Genomic DNA, 24,710 nt, shown 5'->3' with positions numbered 1-24,710 from the left:
GTTATTATTTGTGGGAAGAGTATGAAAGCGTTGGTGCGCATAATGAAAATGTTTTCGCGACGAGCATGCACACATACACTGTCCCTTGCTACATGTACTATGAGCATTTGTATGCCTGTGTGTGAAGCTCTGGCTGCCTGTAGCAATTTTGAAGCCCAGAATTTGCATTTGTCGATCTTGTGAAGTGCTCACATACATATGTATGTATGTATGTATATACATTTGATTGTGTGTACGCATGGGAGGCGCTGCTCACAATTATGGGATATAACTTGTAGAAGCACTTGTATGCCTGTGTGCCTGTACATGTGCGTGTGTGTATGCATGGGAGATGAATATTGGCGTGTGCCTCCCTCAACTTAGAATGGTGTGAACGATTTTGGGTTTTATTTGAAGAGGCGCGCTTACATTTAAGTAGATGATTTTATTTCAATGCACATATACAGGTGAAATTTACCTTTTTAATAAGAAGCATATGTATGTACATACATACATATACTGGCTAAATGGACCCATTTTAAAGAGTGCATCTGTTAGATGTCATAAAAATCATGCAATTAAAAAATACCTTTAAAAGTAATAGGAAGTGCACTTGTTACTTTAGTTAATCATCTACTTAAATGTAAGCGCGCCTCTTCAAATAAAACCCAAAATCGTTCACACCATTCTAAGTTGAGGGAGGCACACGCCAATATTCATCTCCCATGCATACACACACGCACATGTACAGGCACACAGGCATACAAGTGCTTCTACAAGTTATATCCCATAATTGTGAGCAGCGCCTCCCATGCGTACACACAATCAAATGTATATACATACATACATACATATGTATGTGAGCACTTCACAAGATCGACAAATGCAAATTCTGGGCTTCAAAATTGCTACAGGCAGCCAGAGCTTCACACACAGGCATACAAATGCTCATAGTACATGTAGCAAGGGACAGTGTATGTGTGCATGCTCGTCGCGAAAACATTTTCATTATGCGCACCAACGCTTTCATACCCTTCCCACAAATAATAAGGAAAACGCATGACAAACGGTTTGAAAAGTTCGGTATACTCTTCACACAGAAGGGAAGGCATGGGTTCTCGCAGCGAAGAAATTTCAATTTTCGTGAGCTGCTGCTTGTGCTCACAATGTGAGCCTCACATGTATACATACATATACACATTCGAGAGAGCAGAGAACATCGAGAGAGAGAGAGAGCAAGGGAAACATTGAGCATAGAGGGATCTTTTGTTCAAAAGTTGACCATCTCGGTCGAGCGCATGAAGCGAAATGATTGTGCGTTCGTATTTTTTCGTAGCTCGAACCTAAAAGTAAGGAGCCGAGCGAGTTCAAAGCTGTCTGGGGTGCTAAAGCCTTAAAAAAAGCGTGCAAAAAGCTTTCCACTAGTTGTCTAGTCTATGTGTTCTCTGGTTAGTGATATAAGCATACATTAAAAAATTGGTGTCTCTAGCAATAAAGGTGTAGAAGATATAATTTTATAACTGGTTTTCGATAAGGGCTTTTATCGATAAAAAAGATCGGGACGAGTTATCGATTTTTAATGATAAACTCGTAATCCGCGCTGTAAATACGGACACCCTCATCAAGAATATATATAGTATATATATATATATATATATATAAACCATCGATGGACCGTCCATCGATTTTGTTTGAGTCCGATGGACTAAAATATCGATAGTATCGATGGTTCCATCGAAAATAGCTCCATCATTCAAAATTATTGAAAATTCATAGAAAAAAAATCAACTTTATAAACATTTACACTTAGTAAGTTCAAAACAATTCATGATTTTTTGTCTTAATTCATAAAAATAATATTTGTATTCCAGTTCATAACAAAACAGTCTATCCTAAAAATAAACTTTAGTTCATATTTATCTTATAACTAAAAAACAAAAAGTTCGACTGTAATTAATAAGTCTTAAAATTTAACTTAAAATTAAAAAACAAAGCTTGACTATCTTTCACAAAAGTCTTGAGCTTAAAACTGAAATTAATTATCGTGAGATCCATTATGTGCACGCTTTAAATGCTCTTGCATATTTGATGTGTTCCCGCTCGTTTTATATTGCTGCCCACACAACCGGCATTTCACAAAGTTTTTTTCTTTGCATTTTTCAAAAAACTTCCATACTTGAGATTTCTCAAATTTCTTTCGCTTATTCGGAGGCGCAATATTTTCAGTGTCTACCGTAACAGCAAATGAAGATTCCTTATTGGCGTCTGCAGGCGAAGAAGCAGTTTTATCTAAAATCCAAAACAATTAGAAAAAACGTGTTTGCTATTAATTATATGAATCTTACCAGATGGGATCAAAAATTTTTGCATTTTCCGTGGAGGAACCGCCAACAATTAAATAATGTGGTAATTAGGTATCTATGTGCTATATGTTAAAAAATAAATCAAATTGTTTGTGTAAAATAGATTTTAATTTTAATAATAATTTGAGTATCAACGTATGAACTTACTTGTGGCTTGGCGTCTGTAGCGATCTATCGACATCGAGAAAATTCCATCGATCTATCTAACAAAAGAAAGTCCATCGATACTATCGATATTTCCATCGATGGATTTGCAGCACTAATATATACTTTGTGGGGTCTGCCGCGCCTCCTTCTGCCTGTAACATACATTTCAACAAAACCATTATATCCTGATTTCCCATTGAAAATGGGTTCAGGGTATAAAAACCCCTTCAATTCGTATTTTAATTTCTTACACTCCGTTAAATGGAAACCTCGGTAAATCGAAAACCTCTATAATTCGTAAAAAATTCGGTTCCCTTGCCACTACGAATTATCGAGACGCAACTGTACTATAATTTATATCATTTTTGCTAAAAAAAATTTCCTTTAATTTACCATTTTTTATAAAATGTTTTTAGTAGCAATTTTTCAATCATTTTTGAAAATGAAAATATTGATAGGTTTTGTTATTTTTTTTTTCTTTTCTCCTCTCTCTCACACACACACACACACACACACACACTATCTATATGTCGTATTCACAAGCAAGCATCAGCTCACAAAAATTTAAATTTATTTACGACGATCCCAATGTTTCCCTTATGTGGAAAGAGTATATAGAATACTTGAAAACCTTTGCCATACTCTTTTCGTTTTCATGAGAATGTGTTATCGTGAAAGTCATGAACTCACTTACAGCTCCTTGCTATTCAAATAAGCATTTAGATACTTTTGTATCTACTCTTGCCGCCTGTGCAATCTGGCGTTAATCGGTCTTGCGAACGGAATTCACACATTTGCATATGGGCTGCGATAACCGATTGTCAATTGTCATTTAATTTAGTCGCTAACCAGAGTGCACATAGACGAGAATACAATTTTTTTCGACGAAAAAATGCTCTGAAGAGACCAGACAACTTCGTATTTGCTCGGTTCGGTCTTTTGAGGCACAAGCAATGAAAATAAGGCACGACAAAATCAGTGCGCTGCGAGCGTTGGCACGAAATGAAGAGATTTTCATAGGAAGTGAGGCTATGCGCTACTTTTCCATCATTCTCCTCCTCTATGCTCAATTTTTTTCTTTCTCTCCCTCTCTCTCAATGCTCTCTGCTCTCTCAAATATGTATATGTATGTATGCATGTGAGCACAAACAGCAGCTCACGAAAATTGAAATTTTGTCGCAGCAAGAACCCATGTCTTCCCTTCTAAGTGAAGAGTATTCCGAACTCTTCAAGCCGTTAGCCATGCGTTTTCTTTACTATTTTTGGGAAGGGTATGAAAGCGTTGGTGCGCATAATAAAAATGTTTTCACGACGGGCATGCACACACACACTTACAGTATGCTGCATGTACTATGAGCATTTGTATGCCTGTGTGCGAAGCTCTTGCTGCCTGTAGCAATTTTTAATCCCAGCATTTGCATTTTGTCGATCTTGTGAAGTGCTCACATACATACATATGTATGTATACACATTTGATTGTATGGGATGCGATGCTCACAATTATGGGATAACACTTGTAGAAGCATTTGTATGGCTATGTGCCTTTACATGTGCGTGTGGGTATGCTTTGTTTGTATGCACGGGAGATGAACATTGCCGTGTGCCTCCCTCAACTTAGAATGGTGTGAACGATTTTGGGTTTTAATTGAAGAGGCGCGCTTATATTTAAAAGAGCATTGGGAGAGAGTGAGAGCAAGGGAAACATTGAGCACAGAGGGATCTTTTGTTCAACAGTCGACCATCTCGGCCGAGCGCATGAAGAGAAATGATTTTGTGTTCCCATATTTTCGTAGCCCGAACCTAAAAGTGAGGGGCCGAGCAAATACGAAGTGGTCTATGAGATAACTCTCGAAAAAAGTGTGCAATACGCTTTACACTACTTTTCCGGTCTCTCTCAAATATGCATATGTATGTATGCATGTGAGCACAAGCAGTAGCTCACGAAAATTGGAATATTTTCGCTTTAGACTCCCGTTTCTTCGCTTCTGTGTGAAGAGTATACCTAACTCTTCAAATCGTTTGCCATGCTTATGCAAAATGTTTGCGTTTTCCTTATAATTTGTGGGAAGGGTATGAAAGCGTTGCAGTTCTGTTACATTTCGTCCATCTATAGTACAAGAATTTGAAAAATTCTCTAAATAATAATATGCGGACTTTTCAGAATTATCAAAAAAAAAAAAAAAAAAAAAAATAAAAAATTACATCCAATATTAAAATAAAATCAACTTTTTTACCGAATTATTTTATTATATAATTTTTTACGAACATATTAATAAAAGTAAGATGAGAGGAATACCCCCATTTAAAGCTGGTAAACAACGGAGTAATTGGATTGAACTTGTAGTTCATGAACGAGTGAACAATTAAATTGACATAAACATATTATTGAGAAGAAAAGTCAAATTTCGTTGATCAACCATATTTTTGCCGTTACTGCAAAATGCAAAATGTTTCCAAACTCTATTGATGATCTTTATATAGTTCAAGAGTTAGATAGGTAATTTAAATATTTTTAAATGTTTAAAAAAACGATAACCTTTTAAAAATTTTAGCCGATATTATGGTTTCCTTGATTTGACGGATCCTAAGAATAATGGAATTAAAGATCTTATTCAACAATCCATTACAATCTTGCAAGATGAAGTGGCTAGCTCTCATTCAATAAATATGAGCAAGCAACGTGATGGACAACATGCCAATGTAAAAAGTGAACATATTAAGGAAAACTCTGGCATAGAATCCCATGCTTGTGATTCGAAACTTGCATTGCCAAGTGACTTCATAACTAAGGGAAATATTGGAGTTGGAGAAGTTGATATAAAAACCTACTGTAAACTAGGTCATTTGCATTTGCTATTGACTGAATATTATGAAGGTAATTTTATCTGTTAGTTCAATACTAAATCCACAATCAATTTGGACACTACTAAATAATGTTGTCATAGCGATTTGGCAATATTAAACATTAATGGAAGAATTGTCATTTTGATACCCTGAACCTCTTGAAGGAGGTGTGGCAGACGCTATAAAGTATATATATTCTTGATCAGGGCGACAAGCGGAGTCGATTTGGCCCTGTCCGTCTGTCTGTCCGAATGTCCGATCGGTGCAACTGATGTTAACTTTTTTAATTGTTTCAAAATATTTTTATTTTTTATTAAATGAGTTTGGTATTTTATTTATATTTTTAAATACATCGAAATTGAAATTTCAGCCATACTAAATGGGCATTTTTATTTGTTGGGTTCAGGGTAGTATCTAGTCGAGCACTCTCGACTGGAGTTTTCTTACTTGTTTTTAAATGTGCGTATACAGCGCGGACATCGAGTTTATCACAAAAAATTTATAACTCATCCCATTATTTTTATCAGAGCTCGCAAATGAGAGTTGATCGTTTTTTCGTATTTGCTCTGCTTCGTATCATAACCAAAAAGCTTGTGCAGACACGATCTCGCTCTAAGCGACACTTTATTATACTCATTCACGAAAGTGAATCAGTATGGTTTTGTGCAATGTCCGTCTTGCTGTCCGTCTGTCCGTATGAACGCATACTCGTGTATATCTCCGATTTATAAAGTGTTAAAATTTTCCCGATCCGCCCACTAGGGGCGTGGCAAATCGGAAAATGCATTTTCCGATATACCAGAAATCATGTTTGTTGAAGAGCTAGAAAGCTGAAACTTGGTATGTAGGTCCGCGTTGACCACCCAAGATCACGAGCTATGGCGGATATATCTACGCCCCTTGGGGGCGTGGCAAATCGGATAAAACTGTATCTCCTAAAGTTGTAAACCTAGAATGCTGAAATTTTGCACGTCAGCTAACGGTATGATTCTATAAAGTCTGAAGATAAATTATAAGTCTACGCCTGTTGGGGGCGTGGCAAATCGGACCTGAAGATATAGTGATTTTTTAAATTCTCCTATATTTTGGACACTATTGATGGCAGAGACCTCAAATTTTGTATATATACTCGGACTGATCACCCAAGACCAAAAAGTTTTGTCGGATATATGTCCGCCCACAGGGGGCGTGGCAAACCGCAAAAGTTTATATCTCCTAAAGTATAATAGCTAGAAGCTTCAAATTTGGATAGTTGAGTTACTGGTAGCCTCCTCTATCGATTCTCCAAAAAATAATGTTTACGCCTCTTTAGGGGCGTGGCATATCGAAAAATACCCTGTAATTTCCACATTTTTTTAGGGTAAGCATTCAAACTTTGCAGTTAGGGTAACGTTATCTCTTTCTAAAAACTGACCAAAAATGGGGTGTCTACGCCCAGTTGGGGCGTGGCAAATCGGAAAAACCTGTATATTCTACAGTATTAGAACGAAACTTAACTACTAAATTGTTGATGGGATGTGAATGAGTATTCCGCAGTCGGTAACGCCCGACTGCAACGTTCTTACTTGTTTTCTTTAGAATCTGTTTCGGTCAGACGCATTGCAATGACTCATTCGTGTGACGCTCTCAAATGAGTGTCGCGTAAAGACTAATACGATTTTCGCTCACACAAAGACTCTCAGCAAAAGACAGTTTGACTAAAAAACTCAACAGAAATGATCTTTGCCTTCGTGTGCATGTAAATACATGCATACATACATACAAAAAGGACGCAACAATCGCGCGTGATTATTTTTATCGATGAAAAACCGTATCGAAAATCAGTGTGTGTGTGTGTATATTCAGACATTTTAACGTCGACTTACGTGGATCCTTACGTGCTCTCCACACTAGGTCCTCCAAAAGAACTCGTAAAAAACTTTTCAAGATATATTCGTTTATATAAAACTAATCTAAATCAAAATAAAATGCTTCTTTAAGAATATGACGAAACATTTTATCTTTTGGGTGCATTGGCAAGACAATATAAAAAGATATGGAGGATATACATACATACAGTGACGAACTTAATTATTTGCACAGTAGTAAGCCTTTCAACTTTATAGAAACTTCGAAAATTTGAATTCTAATATAGAAAATTTTGTAATAATTGAACATATTTTTTGGCTTTGCTTAATAATGGCACCTAAGTTAAACATCGGTAGCTCAGAGGAAAACTACCTTGCATTTCCAATCTCCATTTCCAATCAACGCAAATTTTATGCGGAAATTGGAGAGATAATCGAAAGAAGCCGATTCACTATTCGAAGCACCGTGCAACACTTCAATCCGAAACCTGCAAAGTCCAAAACATCCAAGTCGTATCAAGTTGTTGAACAGCCATGAATGCAGAAAATCGTTAGAAAGGTAAATCCCAAAATCCATCAATACAGATTGCTAATGGGGTTAAAATGAAATAGGGCAGGATGTGCACCCAATTACGATACGCAAAATACTGCATAAGGCCGAATACAGAGCATGTGTGGCTAGAAAAAAACCGTGCATCACAGATGGTAATAAAAACAAGCGTTTGGACTAAGAAATATGTTAGCAAGCCATCTGATTACTGGAGTCAAGTGTTGCGCTGTGATGAGTGAAAATTCAATATATATGGATCGGATGGACGCCAATCGGTTTGAAGAAAACCGAATACTGCATTTGACAAAATTAACGTTAAGCCAAGAGTTAAGCATACTGGTTTTGCATGTCTGCTGCATCTGTGGGCGAGTTGGTAACAAACATTTGTATCTCAATATTTTGTAAGATAACCTAAATAAAGGGCTACAACTACCAATCTCGTTCACATTTCAACATGACAACGACCCAAGCATTTTGCTCATAGCGTCAAAATGTGGGTGTCGTATAATACCGCCACAATCTTTAGGCCTAAAATCAATTGAATATTTGTGGGAAGTATTGGGTAGGCGCATCTGAAAACGGGAAATAAAAAAAGCCGACCTAAAACAAGAAAGCTCTAGTCGAGACTGCTCGACTACGCGATCCCCTGAACCCTTCGAGCAATAGGTTTTTAACACACTTATACACACACACACACACACACTTAAATAAGTTTAAAATTTACACGTCACTTAGTTCTACGATGGTTCGCTGATTCGCCTTAGCGGAGCTGGTTCAACGCACTCCGGCTGGGGAAGGGTTGTGCTAAAACACTGCTTGCCTTTTTATTCGTCGCAAGGATTCCCACTGGATGTCCTTGCTGTCCCACGATGTCCTGGGAGTCTTGATTTGCCACTCGCGATGACTTTCACTTTACTGTTTCACTTTGACATTCTCTACACGTAACTCCAAACTCAGATTTTTAACTCCTCTTTTCACTTTTTAACTCTCTCTGACTGACCTCGTATGGAGCTGGCGGTGGCCTTTTATAGCCCAGCCACAGGCCCTGCTTTGGGTGGTAACGGGGCCTGTTCGGCTCTGGAGCCGGGCCTTTCTGCCGTTCGTGCCCATAAAAATTGTAAAGTGGCGTGATCTGGGATACGCCACTTTCCCGCCAAATTGCGTGGCAGCCTCCCATTGGCCGAAGTACCGTTGGTGCCCTGCGAGTGAAAGTGTCCACTACTATCACCCGACCCTAACGGCACTTCGGCTAACGGCCTCCGATGATCTTCGTGCGTGCGACGTCGCTCCTACAGTATTCGTGTCGCTGTGTGGAGCAACATGTATATGCACGTAGATGCATATAAACGCACAGCAAATACGTACGTTCATATACATTAATACGTGCACACCTATATTGCTCCGCACAGTGTATCTTCTGATATACACGCGCATATCTAGTTTTTCTCCAAATATCGATAACTACTCCCGATATTTGATCATCGATTAAAAGCCTTATCGAAAGCTAGTTATTTAATTATACATATCTCCTACACTTTTAGAGCTAGAGCATCAAAATTTTTAATGTAGATTTATATGTATTTTAAATAATTTCAATTTTTTTTTTTTTTTTTTTAATTAATCTCCCACCTTTATATCTACCCCCTCACCCTCACATTTGTAAAAGGCGTATTTCAAATACTAGAGACTTGTGCTTTGGCATATACACGAACTTTAATGTTATATTAATGACATTGTTCATGAAACTATGTTCATCAACAAAAAAGGTGATTAAACCATTAAATTTCCATAGTAAGCCTACACTGTTGCCAGTGCGTGTTCTTACATCTCTATGTTTTTCTGTGTGTGTGTTGCGTGTGCTACGAAAGACTCGAAGAATTATTGTGAAATATCAATTATTCGAAGGGCTCAGGGGATTTCATACTTAAACAGTATCGACTAGTGCTTTCTTACTTGTTTTGTATAAATTTGTATAATTACACTATATTAAATTACCTATTTACACAATATAAATAAATTAAAAGAATATTAAATTTTTTTCTTTCTAGCTCTATCTGCGTATCAAAAGTATATGCGGCTATGTCCAAAATATTGGAATAACCATAGCTTTTTATACGGTCTTGGAATCGTTTACTTTGAATTTCGTTGTTTTAAATGGTAAGGCACATTATATATTGACTTCATATAGTCGATATAAGGATTATTATTTTCAATTTAAGTTAACCGTATATATGTTTTCTCATTAATTAAAACAATTAATTTGCTACTCGTTCATCAAAAAAGTAGAGGAATTGAAATATACCCGCTTTGTAGGTTTGTATACTAGCGTTGACCACCCAAGGGTAAAACTGCATCTTATACAGCTTTAAAGCTAGAACGCTCGCACGGTAGTTAAAATTGCATCATTGAAAATCGTACAGCTAATATGACTTTAAAAATTAGCTTTTAACACTGACCAAAGAACACATAGATGAGACATGTAGAACAAACTTTTTCACCACCGAAAAAATGTGCATTAGGGACTACTCACCTTCGTAGTTGCTCGGCTCCGTCTCTTACGGCTCAAGCAGTGTTCGTTGTTCGTTGCGAGCGCTGAAACGAAATGGTCCCATTCTTATATGATGCAAGGCTATGCGCTATTTGTCCTACTCTCTATCTCTCTCTTTGGTCTCTCAAATCACCGAACTCAGCAGCGCACAAAAATTGAATGTTGTTCGCGACGATCCCAGCTCTTTCCTCTTGAGTGAAGGGTATACCGAAATTATAAAAGCATTTGTCACGCTCATGCAAACAAAATGTAAGCGTTTCGATGGTTATTCGTGGCAAGGGTATGAAAGCGTTGATACGCATAAAGAATATGATTTCGCGACGGGCAAGTACACACACACTTCACAAGATCGACAAATGCAAATTCTGGGCTTCAAAATTGCTACAGGCAGCCAGAGCTTCACACACAGGCATACAAATGCTCATAGTACATGTAGCAAGGGACAGTGTATGTGTGCATGCTCGTCGCGAAAACATTTTAATTATGCGCACCAACGCTTTCATACCCTTCCCACAAATAATAAGGAAAACGCATGACAAACGGTTTGAAGAGTTCGGTATACTCTTCACACAGAAGGGAAGGCATGGGTTCTCGCAGCGAAGAAATTTGAATTTTCGTGAGCTGCTGCTTGTGCTCACAATGTGAGGCTCACATGCATACATTCATATACATATTTGAGAGAGCAGAGAGCATCGTGAGAGAGAGAGAGAGCAAGGGAAACATTCAGCGCATAGAGATCTTTTGTTCAATATTTGACCATCTCGCTCGAGCGCATGAAGCGAAATGATTGTGCTTTCGTATTTTTTCGTAGCCCGAACCCAAAAATGGAGGAGCCGAGCAAATACGAAGTGTCTGGGAGATTACGCTCGAAAATAAGTGTGCAAAACGCTTTACACTAGTTGTCTCATCTATGTGCTCTCTGGTTAGTGATGCCATGAAGCAGACATCTTCTAAGGGTCGCGTGCTGGCTATTTTCCATCTTAATAATGCAATTTGATGGACCAAATAGTGTGGAAAACACATAATATGAAGGATAGTCTTGAAATGTATGTCAGCTATTGGGGTCGGCAATTTAGTTTTTTCTTAATAGGCATAACATTTGGGCATAACATTTGGAAACATTTTTATGAAGTTTAAAAAATTTACATAAGGTTATAAATCTTTATTTATTTTTTTAAACTTTCGGCAAGGTTTGAGCCGGCAGCAAAGTCCACGCCCATTGAAGTTGTGACAAATAGACATTTGTAGCGTCCAACTACGAAATTCATTTGCGTATGCCATACATACATATATGTATATGAATAAGCTTAATAGACTCTGAATGGACGAAAAGAATCATTTTTATAAAAAACATACATTTTCGGTTTAAAATTTCCCGCGGCACTCACTTTTGCTCCACAATTAAATAAAATCCATAGTTCTCAAAAATAGTAATTAAGACAAAACAACTATTCTATGTCAGAGAAACGCTGGAAACTCAAAAACAATGAAAAGACAATTTAATCGAAATTGAGACAAATGTACACGCGCATAAAAGCGCTGGGATGGTTTTAGGAGTCTACGGCCACTAGGGGCGTGACAATCGGCATTTAAAGTGTCCGAATTGCGGCATTTATATGCGTCATTATAAGCTAAATAGATATCCATAATACAGAAAGAAACATTTTTATAAAATTTAAAAAATATAAAATAACAAAAATTCGCGATTTACAAAAAAGAGTTTTCCGCGGGATTTGAACTCGCACCCAAGCCTATTAAAGAGTTTTCCGCGGGATTTGAACTCGCACCCAAGCCAAATCACATTATTGTTATGACGCTATATTGCAAAGAAAAGCAAGGTTAGCGGCTGGAAATTCAAAAACAATGCAAGTACAAATCAATCGCAACTAAGATTCTTAGAATATGCTAAAGTACGCATTTATGAGTACATACATAGACACATACAAATTAGCGCGTGTATAAGGCTGGAATGCTTGATGCTATGCGTGCAGACTTATATATGCATCTTTACATATGTATATACATATGCATGTACATATAAGCGTATATGTATTTGAGGGCTATTTCAGAAGAAAACAATTAAGAAAACTCTAGTCGAGATTGTTCGACTAGATACTACCCTGAATCCAACTAATAAAAATGCCCATTTAGTATGGCTAATATTTCAATTTCGATGTATTTAAAATATAAAAATATTTTAAACCAATTAAAAAAATTAACATATGTCGCAGCGCTCGGGATTCGAACCCGCGACTTCTTGACCGAGTGTCACGCAGCTAGTCACTACGCCACCTCACTTTCGGAAGCCGCTTTGGCAAAACTGAAATAGATTCACTGCTGCAGCGCCATCTAGCAGAACTAAACCAAACTAACTGCTGATGTGATTCTAACAATCTGCTAGAATAATCAAACTTTTAAAAACGCATATTTAGTATGGTTAAAATTTCGATTTCGGTGTATTTAAAAATATAAATTAAATAGATAACTCATTTATGAAAATATAAAAATATTTTGAAGCAATTAAAAAACAAGTAAGAAGGCTCTAGTCGAGACTACTCGACTACGAGATCCCCTGAACCCTTGGAGTAATAGCTATTTCAATAATTTTTCGCGTCTTTCAGCTTACACAAGAAACACGCCAACAAACACACACACACACACACATACACAAACAATTACATACATATACACACACAAGCATAAACACGCATGGGCGGCAGTGAGCGCTTACTATGAGAACTTAATTGCCTAATAACTTTTTTTGTGGACATACGATCTTCATGAAACTTTTAGATTATGATTAAAACATGGATATGCATGTAATTGCCAAAGCAGAAGTCTCTAGTATTTGAAATACGCTTTTTACAAATGTGATGGTGAGGGGGTGAATATAGTGGTGGGGGGTACATTTTAACAAAAACCCATTTTCAATGGGAAATCAGTGTATAATGGATTTGTTAAATGTATGTAACAGGCAGAAGGAGGCGTGGTAGACCCCATAAAGTATATATATTATTGATCAGGGCGACGAGCTGAGTCGATTTAGCTCTGTCCGTCCGTCCGTCTATCCGTCTGTATGCTTGATCGCGTCGATCTCAGAAGATATAAGAGCTAGACATTTGAAATTTTTTCCTAGGTTCGTGTATACCACGCGCATATCGAGTTTTGCTTTAAATATCGATAAATTGCCCCGTTATTTTGTTATCGATTAAAAACATTATCGAAAACCAGTAATAAATTCATATCTCCTACATGTACATGTACATCCACAAGAAAAGTTATTGAACAATTAGGTTCCTATAGTCAACCACCACTGCAGCCAAAGCGTGTTTATGCGTGCGTGCGTATCTCTCTGTGTGTGTGTGTGCGTATGATGTGTGTGTGTGTTTTTTTTATACTCTGAACCCATTGAAAATGGGAAATCAGGGTATAATGGTTTTGTTAAAAGTATGTAACAGGCAGAAGGAGGCGTGGCAGACCCCACAAAGTATATATATTCTTGATCAGGGCGATGAGCTGAGTCGATTTGGCCCTGTCCGTCTGTCTGTCCGTCCGTCCGTCCGTCCGTCCGTATGTATGAACGCGTCGATTTCAGAAGATATAAGAGCTAGAAACTTCAAATTTTTTAAAATGTCCGTAATTACAGCGCGCATATCAAGTTTATCATTAAAAATCGATAACTCATCCCGATCTTTTTTTATCGATAAAAAACCTTATCGAAAACCAGTTATAAAATTATATCTTCTACACCCTTATTGCTAGAGTCTCCAAATTTTTAATGTATGCTTATATGCAATTTATACAATTTCGGTTTTTTTTTTAATTTACCCCCCACCCTTAAATTCACCCCCTCACCCTCACTTTTGTAAAAAGCGTATTTCAAATACTAGAGACTTGGGCTTTGGAATATACACACACATTCACCATATGATTACGCTCTAAAAGTTTCATTAAGATTGTATGTCTACAAAAGAAATTATTTAACAAATAAATTCTCATAATATTGCCCACACTGCAGCGCAGCCCAAGCGCAGTCGCTGCTTACTGCGCAGTTAGCAGAGCGCTGGCTTATGCGTGCGTGTGGATGCATGTGTATGTATGTGTGCATAAAAGAAGTGCAGAATGATTAGAATATCAGCTTGGAGGGTTCAGGGTATCTCCTAGTCGAGCAGTCTCGACTGGAGCTTTCTTACTTGTTTTTATATTCGTTTATTAGCAATCTTATTATACTACAAGTTGCAAATTGAGTGGTGGCTCGGATAGCGCGCGATGCTTGCGGGACGGCCGTGAATCATTGCTTCGCAAGCACTATGCGCTACCTTAGCCTGGTACAGCTCGTCTTCTTATTCGCTCGACTTTGCGCAGCTCCATCATCACTGTGGCCGCGAAGGTGCTTGTTAGTTCCCAAGCTTCCTCCGATTCCAGCATGGCGTTGACTATGTTTTCCGCTCTGATGGAGCGGCCCAGTGCCTCTTCTAGACGCCTCTCCTCCAGGAACCGTCCACATACGAAAAGGATGTGGTTGGCGTCTTACACATGCCCTCGCCCGCACCAGGGGCACTCGTCAGTTTCCTCGTGGCCAAAGCTCTTCAAATAGCTCCGAAAGCATCCATGGCCCGGGAGGATCTGCGAAAGATAGAAGTTAACCTCTCCGTGTTTGCGGTTAACCCATGGTTCGAGCTCCGGGATGAGCTTGTGCGTCCACCGCCCTTTAGCTGAGCTATTCCACTTTCTTTGCCATCGTGCAATGCTGTTCGCCCTGACAGCGTTGAGTCGCGTAGGCTCGTGCGAATTCCGCTCCACGGCTTCGGCGACCAAGTACTCCAATGGTACCATACCAGATATGACGAGCGCCGCGTCATCGGAGATAGTCCTGAAAGCGCAGCTGACTCTGATTGCGCTCAGTCTGTAGATCGCGCAAATGCCCCGGCTGTAGCTCGGCGTTGCCATCGCTCTTGCCCATATTGGCGCAGCATAGAGGATGACAGACCTAATGACGTTCATTAGAAGCAGACGTCGTTGCTGTTTAGGTCCCCGCGTGTTAAGCATAATTCTCGAGAGAGCTCTACAAGAATCAGCTGCCATTTTATGCACATACTCTAAGTGCTCGCGGAAAGTTAATCTTGTGTCTAACATGCCAAGATACTTAATCGCCCTCTTTGACGCGATGCTGACGCTGAATATCCTTATATTGGCAGTCTCCACTTTTTTGCGACTGCTTACTAGGACGATTTCCGTCTTGTGCGCCACAAGCTCGAGCCCAGCTCCTGTCAACCAGCTTCGTATGGTTCGCTGCACATACCCTCTGTATCTTTAAGCTCCTTGCCTATGGCGACGACGGCCAATCATCAGCAAAGCCAATGGTGTGCGCACCTGCTAGTACTTCCAAGCGTAGTTCGCCGTCGTACATGATATTCCATAGGAGAGGCCCCAGCACTGAGCCTTGGAGTACTCCAGCTGACACTGTATGAGTTTGGGGACCCTCACTCGTGTTGTATACCAGTGTTCTTCCTTTGAAGTAGCTCTTTATTATCTCTTTTAGATATTTAGGGATATTATATTGTGACAGCGCATTCATTATCATATCCCAACTAACTGTGTTGAAGGCGTTCTTAACGTCCACGGTCGCGATGATGCAGTATTGCTTCGTCCCGTGCCTCCATCTGGTGCCTTGGATGGCGGAAGTTGTCAGGCCAACAACTTTTTCCAGAGCATCTGTTGTTGACCGGGCCTTCCGGAATCCAAATTGATTTGGTGATAGGCCTCCGGCGCTAGCAATAGCAGTCTCCAGTCTAGAGCAGATCAATTTCTCAAACACTTTTCCTATGGTGTCTAAGAGGCAGATCGGTCTGTATGAAGATGGCTCGTCTGGTGGTTTGCCAGCCTTGGGTAGCAATACCAGGTTCTGGGTCTTCCATTTTGTAGGGAACGTCTCTTGTGGTAAGCATTCGTTGAATAATTCAGCGAACGTACTAGGGTGCGAACGTACAAGGCGAGGGCTAGCTTTAGTGCACGATTTGGGATCCCGTCCGGCCCTGGAGCAGTGTTGGTTCTAAGACCCCGGAGAGTTATTATGATTTCTTCCTCTGTGACTAAAACAATTTCAGTGCTCGTTGAGCCCTGATCAGCAGACTCGGACCCAGGGGCGTGAATGGAGCTTAAACGTTCTGGAAAGAGCGTTTCCACGATCGATTTGAGCTCCAGACGATCCGTAGGCTGCACCTGTCTACCTGCGTATAGTCTTTTAACTACTATCTTATATACCCTGCCCCAAGGGTCATATTCGGCTGAGTCGCACAACTCTAAAAAACATTCTCTTTTGCTTGCCCAAATAGCCTTCTTCAACTGTCTTCTAGCTGCCTGGTAAGCTAATTGTTTCTCAAAAAACGTAGACCTACCGCGGGCCCGTTGGTAGCTTCTTCTCGCCTGGATGCATTTGCGACGAATGTCACCTATTTGTGCATTCCACCAATACGTAGGCTCTTGTTGTCGCGTGAACTGCTTGCGGCGTAACATGCTGCTATTGCAGGCACTCTGTATTTGGGCTACCATTTGGCATGCTCTGGCCTTAGCATTACCAATTGTGCCCAGAGACTGAATGGCCTCTGAAAAGACCGCGGGGTCAAAAGTATCTAGCCGATACGACTCCCTCCACAAGGTTGACGCCCTGGCAGGTGGCTCACCTATTGTGAATAGAAGTGCCGTATGATCGCTGCCCGTATAGCTATCGCAATGGCTCCATGTTGCTCCCCGAAAAAGGGATGAAGTGACAAAAGTAATGTCGATAACAGATCCGTATCCCGCCCGACTGAAGGTGTACTCGTGGCCAGTGTTGAGCAGTGCAACATCTAGTGTCGTGAAGATCTCCGGTAGGATACGACCTCTGGCATTTGTTGTAAGGCTACCCCATTCTAACGCCCAGGAGCTAAAATCTCCAGCTATAATGGTCTTCCGACCCCTAGCATCCTCGGCAAGCTCGTCGAGCACCGTCGTGAATTCACTGAGCTGCATGCTGGGGGCCAGATAGCAACTGTAAAGCCATAAGTTACCATATCGGCCGCGTACGGCCCCATTGAATGACTTAACATTCGAAAGTACGTTCGTTGAGTTGCCGCATACCCACAACGCAGATTTGCCATCAACGTCTGTTGACCATGTCCTAGGGCAGCCGGTTATACAGTGGTGGGGCTCACTGAAAAAAGCTACGTCTATACATTTTTCCCTAATGGTCTGCTCTAAAAGATCTTGGGCAGCAATACAATGATTTAAGTTAAGCTGCAAGAACCTTAACATTTCATTTTACGAGCAGCTTCACGGTAGGAAGCTGCCTGCTGAATGGTCCGTCTGCTTTTCATCTTTTATTTTGGTGGCTTGGTGCATGCTTTTGCACTGTGACCCATCTCTGCACACCTGTAACAGGCGCCCTTTAGGTCACAGTCGCTGCGACAGTTTGCTGCCATATGACCGTAATCGAGGCACTTGAAACAGCGTTTAGGCTGTTCCACGGCTCAGATACGGCATACTACCCATCCTATTCTAATTTTGGACAGCTCGAGCAGAGTTTTAGCTTTCCCAATCGGAAGAGCAACTGTAGCTCTTTGCTGTCCACCAAAAGCCGGTCGAAGCGACTTGATAGCCTCAATGGGGAGTGAGCTATCCTTCAACTTCGCCCTAATTGACTCCAAGATCTCCTCTTTGCTCGCTAACTCATCTAGGTCACAAATCTCAATTTGAGCTGATTCGGTAAGTGTTTTAACTACCGCTCGGTCACCCAAGGCCTTGCCTACAGCTTCGTGAAGGGCCTCAGCGCTATGCTCCGGCTTTCTGCTCAGTTGCAACGAAAGGTCTCCCTTAGCTGTCTTCCTATGTGTGTGTATGTGTGTGTGTGTATGTATGTATATGTGTGTGTGTGTGTGTGTGTGTGTGTGTGTGTGTGTGTGTGTGTGTGTGTGTGTGTGTGTGTGTGTGTGTGTGTGTGTGTGTGTGTGTGTGGGTGTGGGTGTGGGTGTGTGTGTGTGTGTGGGTGTGGGTGTGTGTGTGTGTGTGTGTGTTTTTTTTTTTTTTTTTATATTCATTTATTGACAAAATTATACAAATTGCAAGTTGCGTGGTGGCTAGGATAGCGCGCGGTGCTTGCGGGACGGCCGTAAAGCATTGCTTCGCAAGCACTATGCGCTACCTTAGCCTGGGACAGCTCGTCTTCTCGATCGCTCGACTCTGCGGAGCTCCATCATCACCGTGGCCGCGAAGGTGCTTGTTAGTTCCCAAGCTTTCTCCGATTCCAGCATGGCGTTGACTAAGTTGTCCGCTCTGATGGAGCGACTTACTGCCTCTTCCAGACGACGCCTCTCCTCCAGGAACCGTCCACATTCGAAAAGAATGTGGTTGGCGTCTTCCACATGCCCTCGCTCGCACCAGGGGCACTCGTCAGATTCCTCGTGGCCAAAGCGCTTCAAATAGCTCCGAAAGCATCCATGACCCGAGAGGATCTGCGTAAGGTAGAAGTTAACCTCGCCATGTTTGCGGTTAACCCATGGTTCAAGCTCCGGGATGAGCTTGTGCGTCCACCGCCCTTTAGCTGAGCTATTCCACCTTCTTTGCCATCGTGCAATGCTGTTCGCCCTGACAGCGTTGAGTCGCGTAGGCTCGTGCGAATTCCGCTCCACGGCTTCGGCGACCAAATACTCCAGTGGCACCATACCGGCTATGACGAGCGCCGCGTCATCGGAGATAGTCCTGAAAGCGCAGCTGACTCTGATTGCGCTCAGCCTGTAGATCGCGCAAATGCCTCGGCTGTAGCTCGGCGTTGCCATCGCTCTTGCCCATATTGGCGCAGCATAGAGGATGACAGACCTAATGACGCTCATTAGGAGGAGACGTCGTTGCTGTTTAGGTCCCCGCGTGTTAAGCATGATTCTCGAGAGAGCTCTACAAGAATCAGCTGCCTTTTTATGCACATATTCTAAGTGCTCGCGGAAAGTTAATATTGTGTCTATCATGACACCAAGATATTTTATCGCCCTCTTTGACGCAATGGTGACGCTGCCGATCTTTATATTGGCAGTTTCCACTCTTTTGCGACTGCTGACTAGTACAACTTCGGTCTTGTGTGCCGCAAGCTCGAGCCCAGCTCCTGTCAACCAGCTTCGTATGCGATTGATACTTTTGCTGCACATATCCTCTGTATCTTTGAGCTCCTTTCCTATGGCTACGACAGCTACATCATCAGCAAAGCCAATGGTGTGCGCGCCTGCTGGTAGTTCCAAGCGCAGTACGCCGTCGTACATGATGTTCCATAGGAGAGGCCCCAGCACTGAGCCTTGGGGTACTCCAGCTGACACTGTATGAGTTTGGGGACCCTCACTCGTGTTGTATACCAGTGTTCTTCCTCTGAAGTAGCTCTTTATTATCTCTCTTAGATATTTAGGGATATTATATTGTGACAGCGCATTCAGTATCATATCCCAACTAGCTGTGTTGAAGGCATTCCTTACATCCAGGGTCGCGATGATACAGTATTCCTTCGTCCCGTGCCTCCATCTGGTGCCTTGAATAGCGGAAGTGGCCAGACCAACAACTTTGTTAAGCGCGTCCGTTGTTGACCGGGCCTTCCGGAATCCAAAGTGTGTGTGTGTGTGTGTGTGTGTGTGTGTGTGTGTGTGTGTGTGTGTGTGTGTGTGTGTGTGTGTGTGTGTGTGTGTGTGTGTGTGTGTGTGTGTGTGTGTGTGTGTGTGTGTGTGTGTGTGTGTGTGTGTGTGTGTGTGTGTGTCCGGTGTGTGTGTGTGTGTGTGTGTGTGTGTGTGTGTGTGTGTCTTGTGTAAGCAGAAAGACGCGAAAAATGATTGAAACAGCTATTGCTTGAAGGGTTCAGGGGATCTCGTAGTCGGGCACTCTCGACTAGAGCTTTCTTACTGCTTCTTACTTCTTACTTCTGAGATCGACGCGTTCATACATACGGACGGACGCACAGGGCTAAATCAACTCAGCTCGTCGCCCTGATCAAGAATATATACTTTATGGGGTCTGCCATGCATCCTTCTGCCTGTTGCATACATTTAACAAAACCATTATACCCTGATTTCCCATTGAAAATGGGTTCAGGGTATAAAAAAAAAGTACGTTGAATTTTTTCGCAATATTTGTACTGTATAAGTTAATAAATACTAGACGTCTGCATTAATGGCAAAAAAAGCACATTCAACTGTACAAAGTCATCATTGAATTGAGTGAAAACTTGTACAAAACGAAATTAGAATGAGTGAGCGGCTGAAGTCGTGTTTCTCTCGGCAGCACAAAAATATAGCCGAAAAGAAACGAAGTGAGTGAGTGAGCAGCAGAAGCTATTAAATGTTGTATATTTAAAACATTCGAATATTGTCAGCTGTTTTCTGCTGTGTGTATCTGTTAAAAGAAAGAGGAAACAAGTAAGAAGGCTCCAGTCGAGACTACTCGACTAGGAGATACCCTGAACCCTCTAAGCTGATATTCTAATTATTCTGCACCTCTTTTATGCACACATACATACACATGCATCCACACGCACGCATAAGCCTGCGCTCTGCTAACTGCGCAGTAAGCAGCGACTGCGCTTGGGCTGCGCTGCAATGTGGGCAATATTATGAGAATTTATTTGTCAAATAATTTCTTTTGTAGACATACGATCTTCATAAAACTTTCAGAGTGTAATCATATGGTGAAAATGTGTGTACATTCCAAAGCACAAGTCTCTAGTACTTGAAATGCGTTTTTTACAAATTGGGGGAGAAGGGGGCGTGGTATCCAAAATCTGTAAATTACAAAATCTTTGTATCGATTAACTTTATATACAACACAAATTTGAAGACTCCAGGTCTAAAAATGTTCAAATTAGGCTAAAAAAAACAAAATCAATTTTTCGATTATTCTCGATAAAAAGTTATCGGACGATTTATCGAAAAAATAAAGCAAACTCGTTTTGCGTATGGTACACACGAGTATGCATGCCAAATTTCAGCTCTCTAGCTCTTATAACTTCTGAGATCGACGCACTCATACGGACGGACGGACGGACGGACGGACAGACGGACAGGGCTATATCGACTCAGCTCGTCACGCTGATCAAGAATATATATACTTTGTGGGGTCTGCCACGCCTCCTTCTGCCCGTTACATACTTTTTCACAAAACCATTATACCCTGATTTCCCATTTTCAATGGGTTCAGGGTATAAAAATAAAGAAATATGTGTGCAATGTATTTTTTGTTGTGGAATTTTTAACTTATATATTTATTTCAAGTAATTAATTAATAATATTCGAATTTAAAAACATAATTTTATTACTTCTATCAGGGTTGGAAGCTATAGAACATCGCTTTTCAGTAATTAAATTTCTTGCAATTGAAAACGTTCTCTCAGAAGCTGCGCTGCTGGCTGGAATACAAAATATTTGGCAGCTTGTTTTATGCAGTATTGGGAAAAAATGTTTGTGCATTTTCCACCATGCCAAAACGTCAAAATTGGTTGAGTATGGAACATTTATATTTGTATAGCCTGCTATTTCCATTTCAATCTGATCTTTATTGGAGTCAACCTGGGCAGCTTCTATAAACTCATCAAATTCATCGCTAGCTGTTTGAGTTTCAAACGTTTCACAACTTGAGTCTACTAAAAAATGCTTCATAATAGTTTTGCAGTCATTTATTGTTGTTTCCTTTTCATTTTGCGAAAATTGTTTTAGCTTATTTGTTGGTGGAAACAAAAACAATGCAATGCTGTGATATTTTGATAAATTTGGAGTAATTGTATCCACAATTTGAGATCGTAGTGAAAACTTCATTGATTCAATTAGTTGAACATCACTGTACTCGGACTGACATTTTTTTTTTAAATTATATATATTAGGTAGAACCAAATGAATAGTCGGGCGTTTAACTGCTTCTAGTTTTTTGGAAACGTTTTCAAATGCGTCTAAGAGACAGACTATGGCAGCTAAATTATTTTTATTGATTCCTTCTATTCTATATTCTTGTCCTTTTTCTTTCAAAATTGAAATTATTTGCGTCCAATTACTATCTACCGACTTAAGCAAATAGTATACTGTGTTCCATCGTGTTGGGCAAAAGCTTTTTAACGAGAGACCCAAAGAAGAATTAGCTCCTGACTTTTTAAAATACTTCACCAGCTTAGTAGAATGTGATACAATATTTGCAAGCTCAGGAACAGACTCAATTGATTTCTCGACGGCGTTGTTCAATAAATGATTGACACAATTAATTTTTTCTAAGTTGCAGAAGGCTTTAATCATGTTTGACCCACGATCAGTAACAATAACTGGATTGTCATTTTCGAGGTCACATCCAAAATCTCTTAAAACGTCGGCGATTTTTGCATGTACATTTGCACCTAAACAAAGAATAATAAATTTAAAACTTTTACAAATAGATTAAATATCGATACATACCTGTGCAGGAGACTTCCTTCATCGACTTCATGGCTAATAATCGGTCAACAAGAGCTCCATCCTTAATGTAGTGTATAGTACAGGAAGAGTAAGATGATTTTAAAAAATTGTCTGTCCATATGTCACTGGTAATGGCGTATCCGAAACTCTTACATTTTTTAATTTCATCTTGAATCGGGCCAAAGTGTGTGTCGTATATTGCACCTATGTTTCTTGATATAGTTGTTGGATGCGGTAGCAATTTCTCGACGTCGACATTACTACCAAAAATTGCTTCTACTTTAATCAAAAATGATGCAAAGTTTTTGAGTCCGGAATCTTCGACAATTTTAAACGGGCGACAATTTTTTATTACCCATTCGGTAACAACATTAACAGCTTCATGCTTTGTTGCAGAATTTGTTTCGATTAGTAAAGTTTTCTCTGTTTTACAGTTCACATTGTAGCATTTGTGCTTCACCAAATTTGATGTGCTACCTGAAAACTTCAAAACCGAGAAACACATTTTGCAAGAAAGAAGGCCATCGAACTCGATTCCACATTCGTTTTTTATTTTGGCAAAATATCGCCACACTTCGCTTCGTCCGCTTTTATCTGTCAAGCTGTACACTCCACTTTGTATCATTTTTTTTATTTAATCGCTTTTAAGCAACGCACTCTCCTAAATTTTATATATTGAAACCAAATAAATATTAAATCTGCAAATATCAACACAGGAAACATATATGGACGGTCACAACTACACATTTTGTTAGTAAAACTAAAACACAAGCTTTAAACAAAACAAAACACAAAAACAACACGCTGGTATTTGCGGAAAAATACATACATTTTTTCCTGCAGGTTCCGCTTCCATTTCGCACGTCTGCTCACAATCTCTCAAACCACAAAAAGAATACACAAAATATTCTTCGAACTACTTGAGTAGTTCGAGCGTTTTCGAAGTTTTCATTTCACTTTGCTCTTCTTTCGTTATACTCAGTTATTCGGCATGAGACACAACATGTTCGTCTTGCGAAACAGTAGTATACACATTCGTCTCTTTCTGTCCTTTTCACTCAATCATATTCCACTCAATTCGAATGTACTCAATGTGGCTTTGTTATGAATGTAATCATGCAGACGTCTAATAAATACCCAATTCTATTTAGAAAATTTTTTGTTTCACTAAAAAAACGTTAAAACAAAAAATACAAAATTGCCTTAAAGTTTAAAAAGCTTGCTGTGCCAATAATTTAGTTCGTCACTGTATATTCTTAATCAGGGCAACGAGCTGAGTCGATTTAACCTTGTCCGTCTGTATGTCCGTCCGTCCGTTCGTATGTATGTATGAACGCGTCGATCTCAGAAGATATAAAAGCTAGAGACTTGATTTTTTTTAATGTCCGTTAAAATAAGTCCATCCACAAGAAAAGTTATTAAACAATTAAGTTCCAATAGTAGGCTAACAGTGCGGCCAATGCATCTTTATCCGTGCGTGTGCATGTGTGAAATGTGAAAGACGCGAGGAATTATTGAAATATCAATCGAGCAGTCTCGACTAGAACTTTCTTGTTATGAATTATATTTTTATTCGTAAATTGGCAAACGATTATCGAGCTCAGTAAAATCAATTTGCTCCTCGGCACTTTGGAGGCACTTTAAATAATGCTGATTTGATTTTAATAAATGCCAAATTTCCCGCCAGCAGCTAGATTAAAATTTTTCCTGCATTTGGCTGTTGAAAAGGGCCAGATCTGCCCAGTAAAAGGCTAAGTGGGTAGCACTGCCCGGAACCTAAAAGTGAGGAGCCGAGCAAACACCAACGACCGAGCCCAGCAAATACGAAGTATAGTGGCCCACCAACTTAACCTTTTTTGCTGTAGAAAAGTTGGTTCGACATGGCTAGTTTATGTGTTCCCTGGTTAGTGGTAGAATCCTAGTATTGTTCCATTTGTCAACTTGTTTCATTAGATTCATTACTTAATTTTCACCGATGTATCGAATATATGT

The 24,710-nt window shown here is 40.1% G+C and overlaps 1 protein-coding gene and 2 long non-coding RNA genes across 13 annotated transcripts in view; 1 reads left to right on the top strand and 2 right to left on the bottom strand.

Moving 5' to 3' along the window:
- Positions 1-1,731: 1,731 nt before the first annotated feature.
- Positions 1,732-10,188, bottom strand: LOC149270056 (uncharacterized). The gene is made up of 4 exons (XR_016269386.1): positions 10,033-10,188; positions 2,490-2,641; positions 2,325-2,404; positions 1,732-2,268 (listed from the first exon to the last, which is right to left on the bottom strand). It is a non-coding gene; the product is annotated as an uncharacterized LOC149270056 (long non-coding RNA).
- Positions 4,804-24,710, top strand: part of Utx (Utx histone demethylase) — a 71,065-nt gene continuing 51,158 nt past the window's right edge. For 3 of the 8 annotated variants that reach the window (XR_016269380.1, XM_089465330.1, XM_089465329.1), the window contains exons 1-4: positions 4,818-4,986; positions 5,042-5,364; positions 9,779-9,887; positions 10,014-10,043. Coding sequence is in view for 6 of the 8 variants with exons in the window: in XM_089465330.1 (XP_089321456.1) it covers positions 4,937-4,986; positions 5,042-5,364; positions 9,779-9,887; positions 10,014-10,043 (512 nt within the window). In the remaining 2 variants the exon portion in view is untranslated. Of the gene's footprint in view, positions 4,987-5,041; positions 5,365-9,778; positions 9,888-10,013; positions 10,044-24,710 lie in introns of all 8 variants that reach the window. The other 5 variants (XR_016269381.1, XM_089465341.1, XM_089465340.1 and 2 more) reach the window with 5 other exon arrangements.
- On the bottom strand, positions 21,514-24,709 carry LOC149270055 (uncharacterized). 4 transcript variants are annotated; one of them, XR_016269384.1, is made up of 3 exons: positions 24,570-24,709; positions 22,719-23,885; positions 21,514-22,660 (listed from the first exon to the last, which is right to left on the bottom strand). It is a non-coding gene; the product is annotated as an uncharacterized LOC149270055 (long non-coding RNA). The 4 variants fall into 4 exon arrangements; XR_016269383.1 differs by having other exon boundaries at positions 22,719-23,416; positions 23,548-24,613; XR_016269385.1 differs by having other exon boundaries at positions 22,719-23,379; positions 23,548-24,613.

Source organism: Drosophila arizonae, chromosome 3 (genome assembly GCF_054131065.1).
Source record: "Drosophila arizonae isolate 15081-1271.41 chromosome 3, UAZ_ARI_1.0, whole genome shotgun sequence".
In the NCBI taxonomy this organism is placed as follows: domain Eukaryota; kingdom Metazoa; phylum Arthropoda; class Insecta; order Diptera; family Drosophilidae; genus Drosophila; species Drosophila arizonae.
This window is presented reverse-complemented; position numbering and strand designations above follow the sequence as displayed.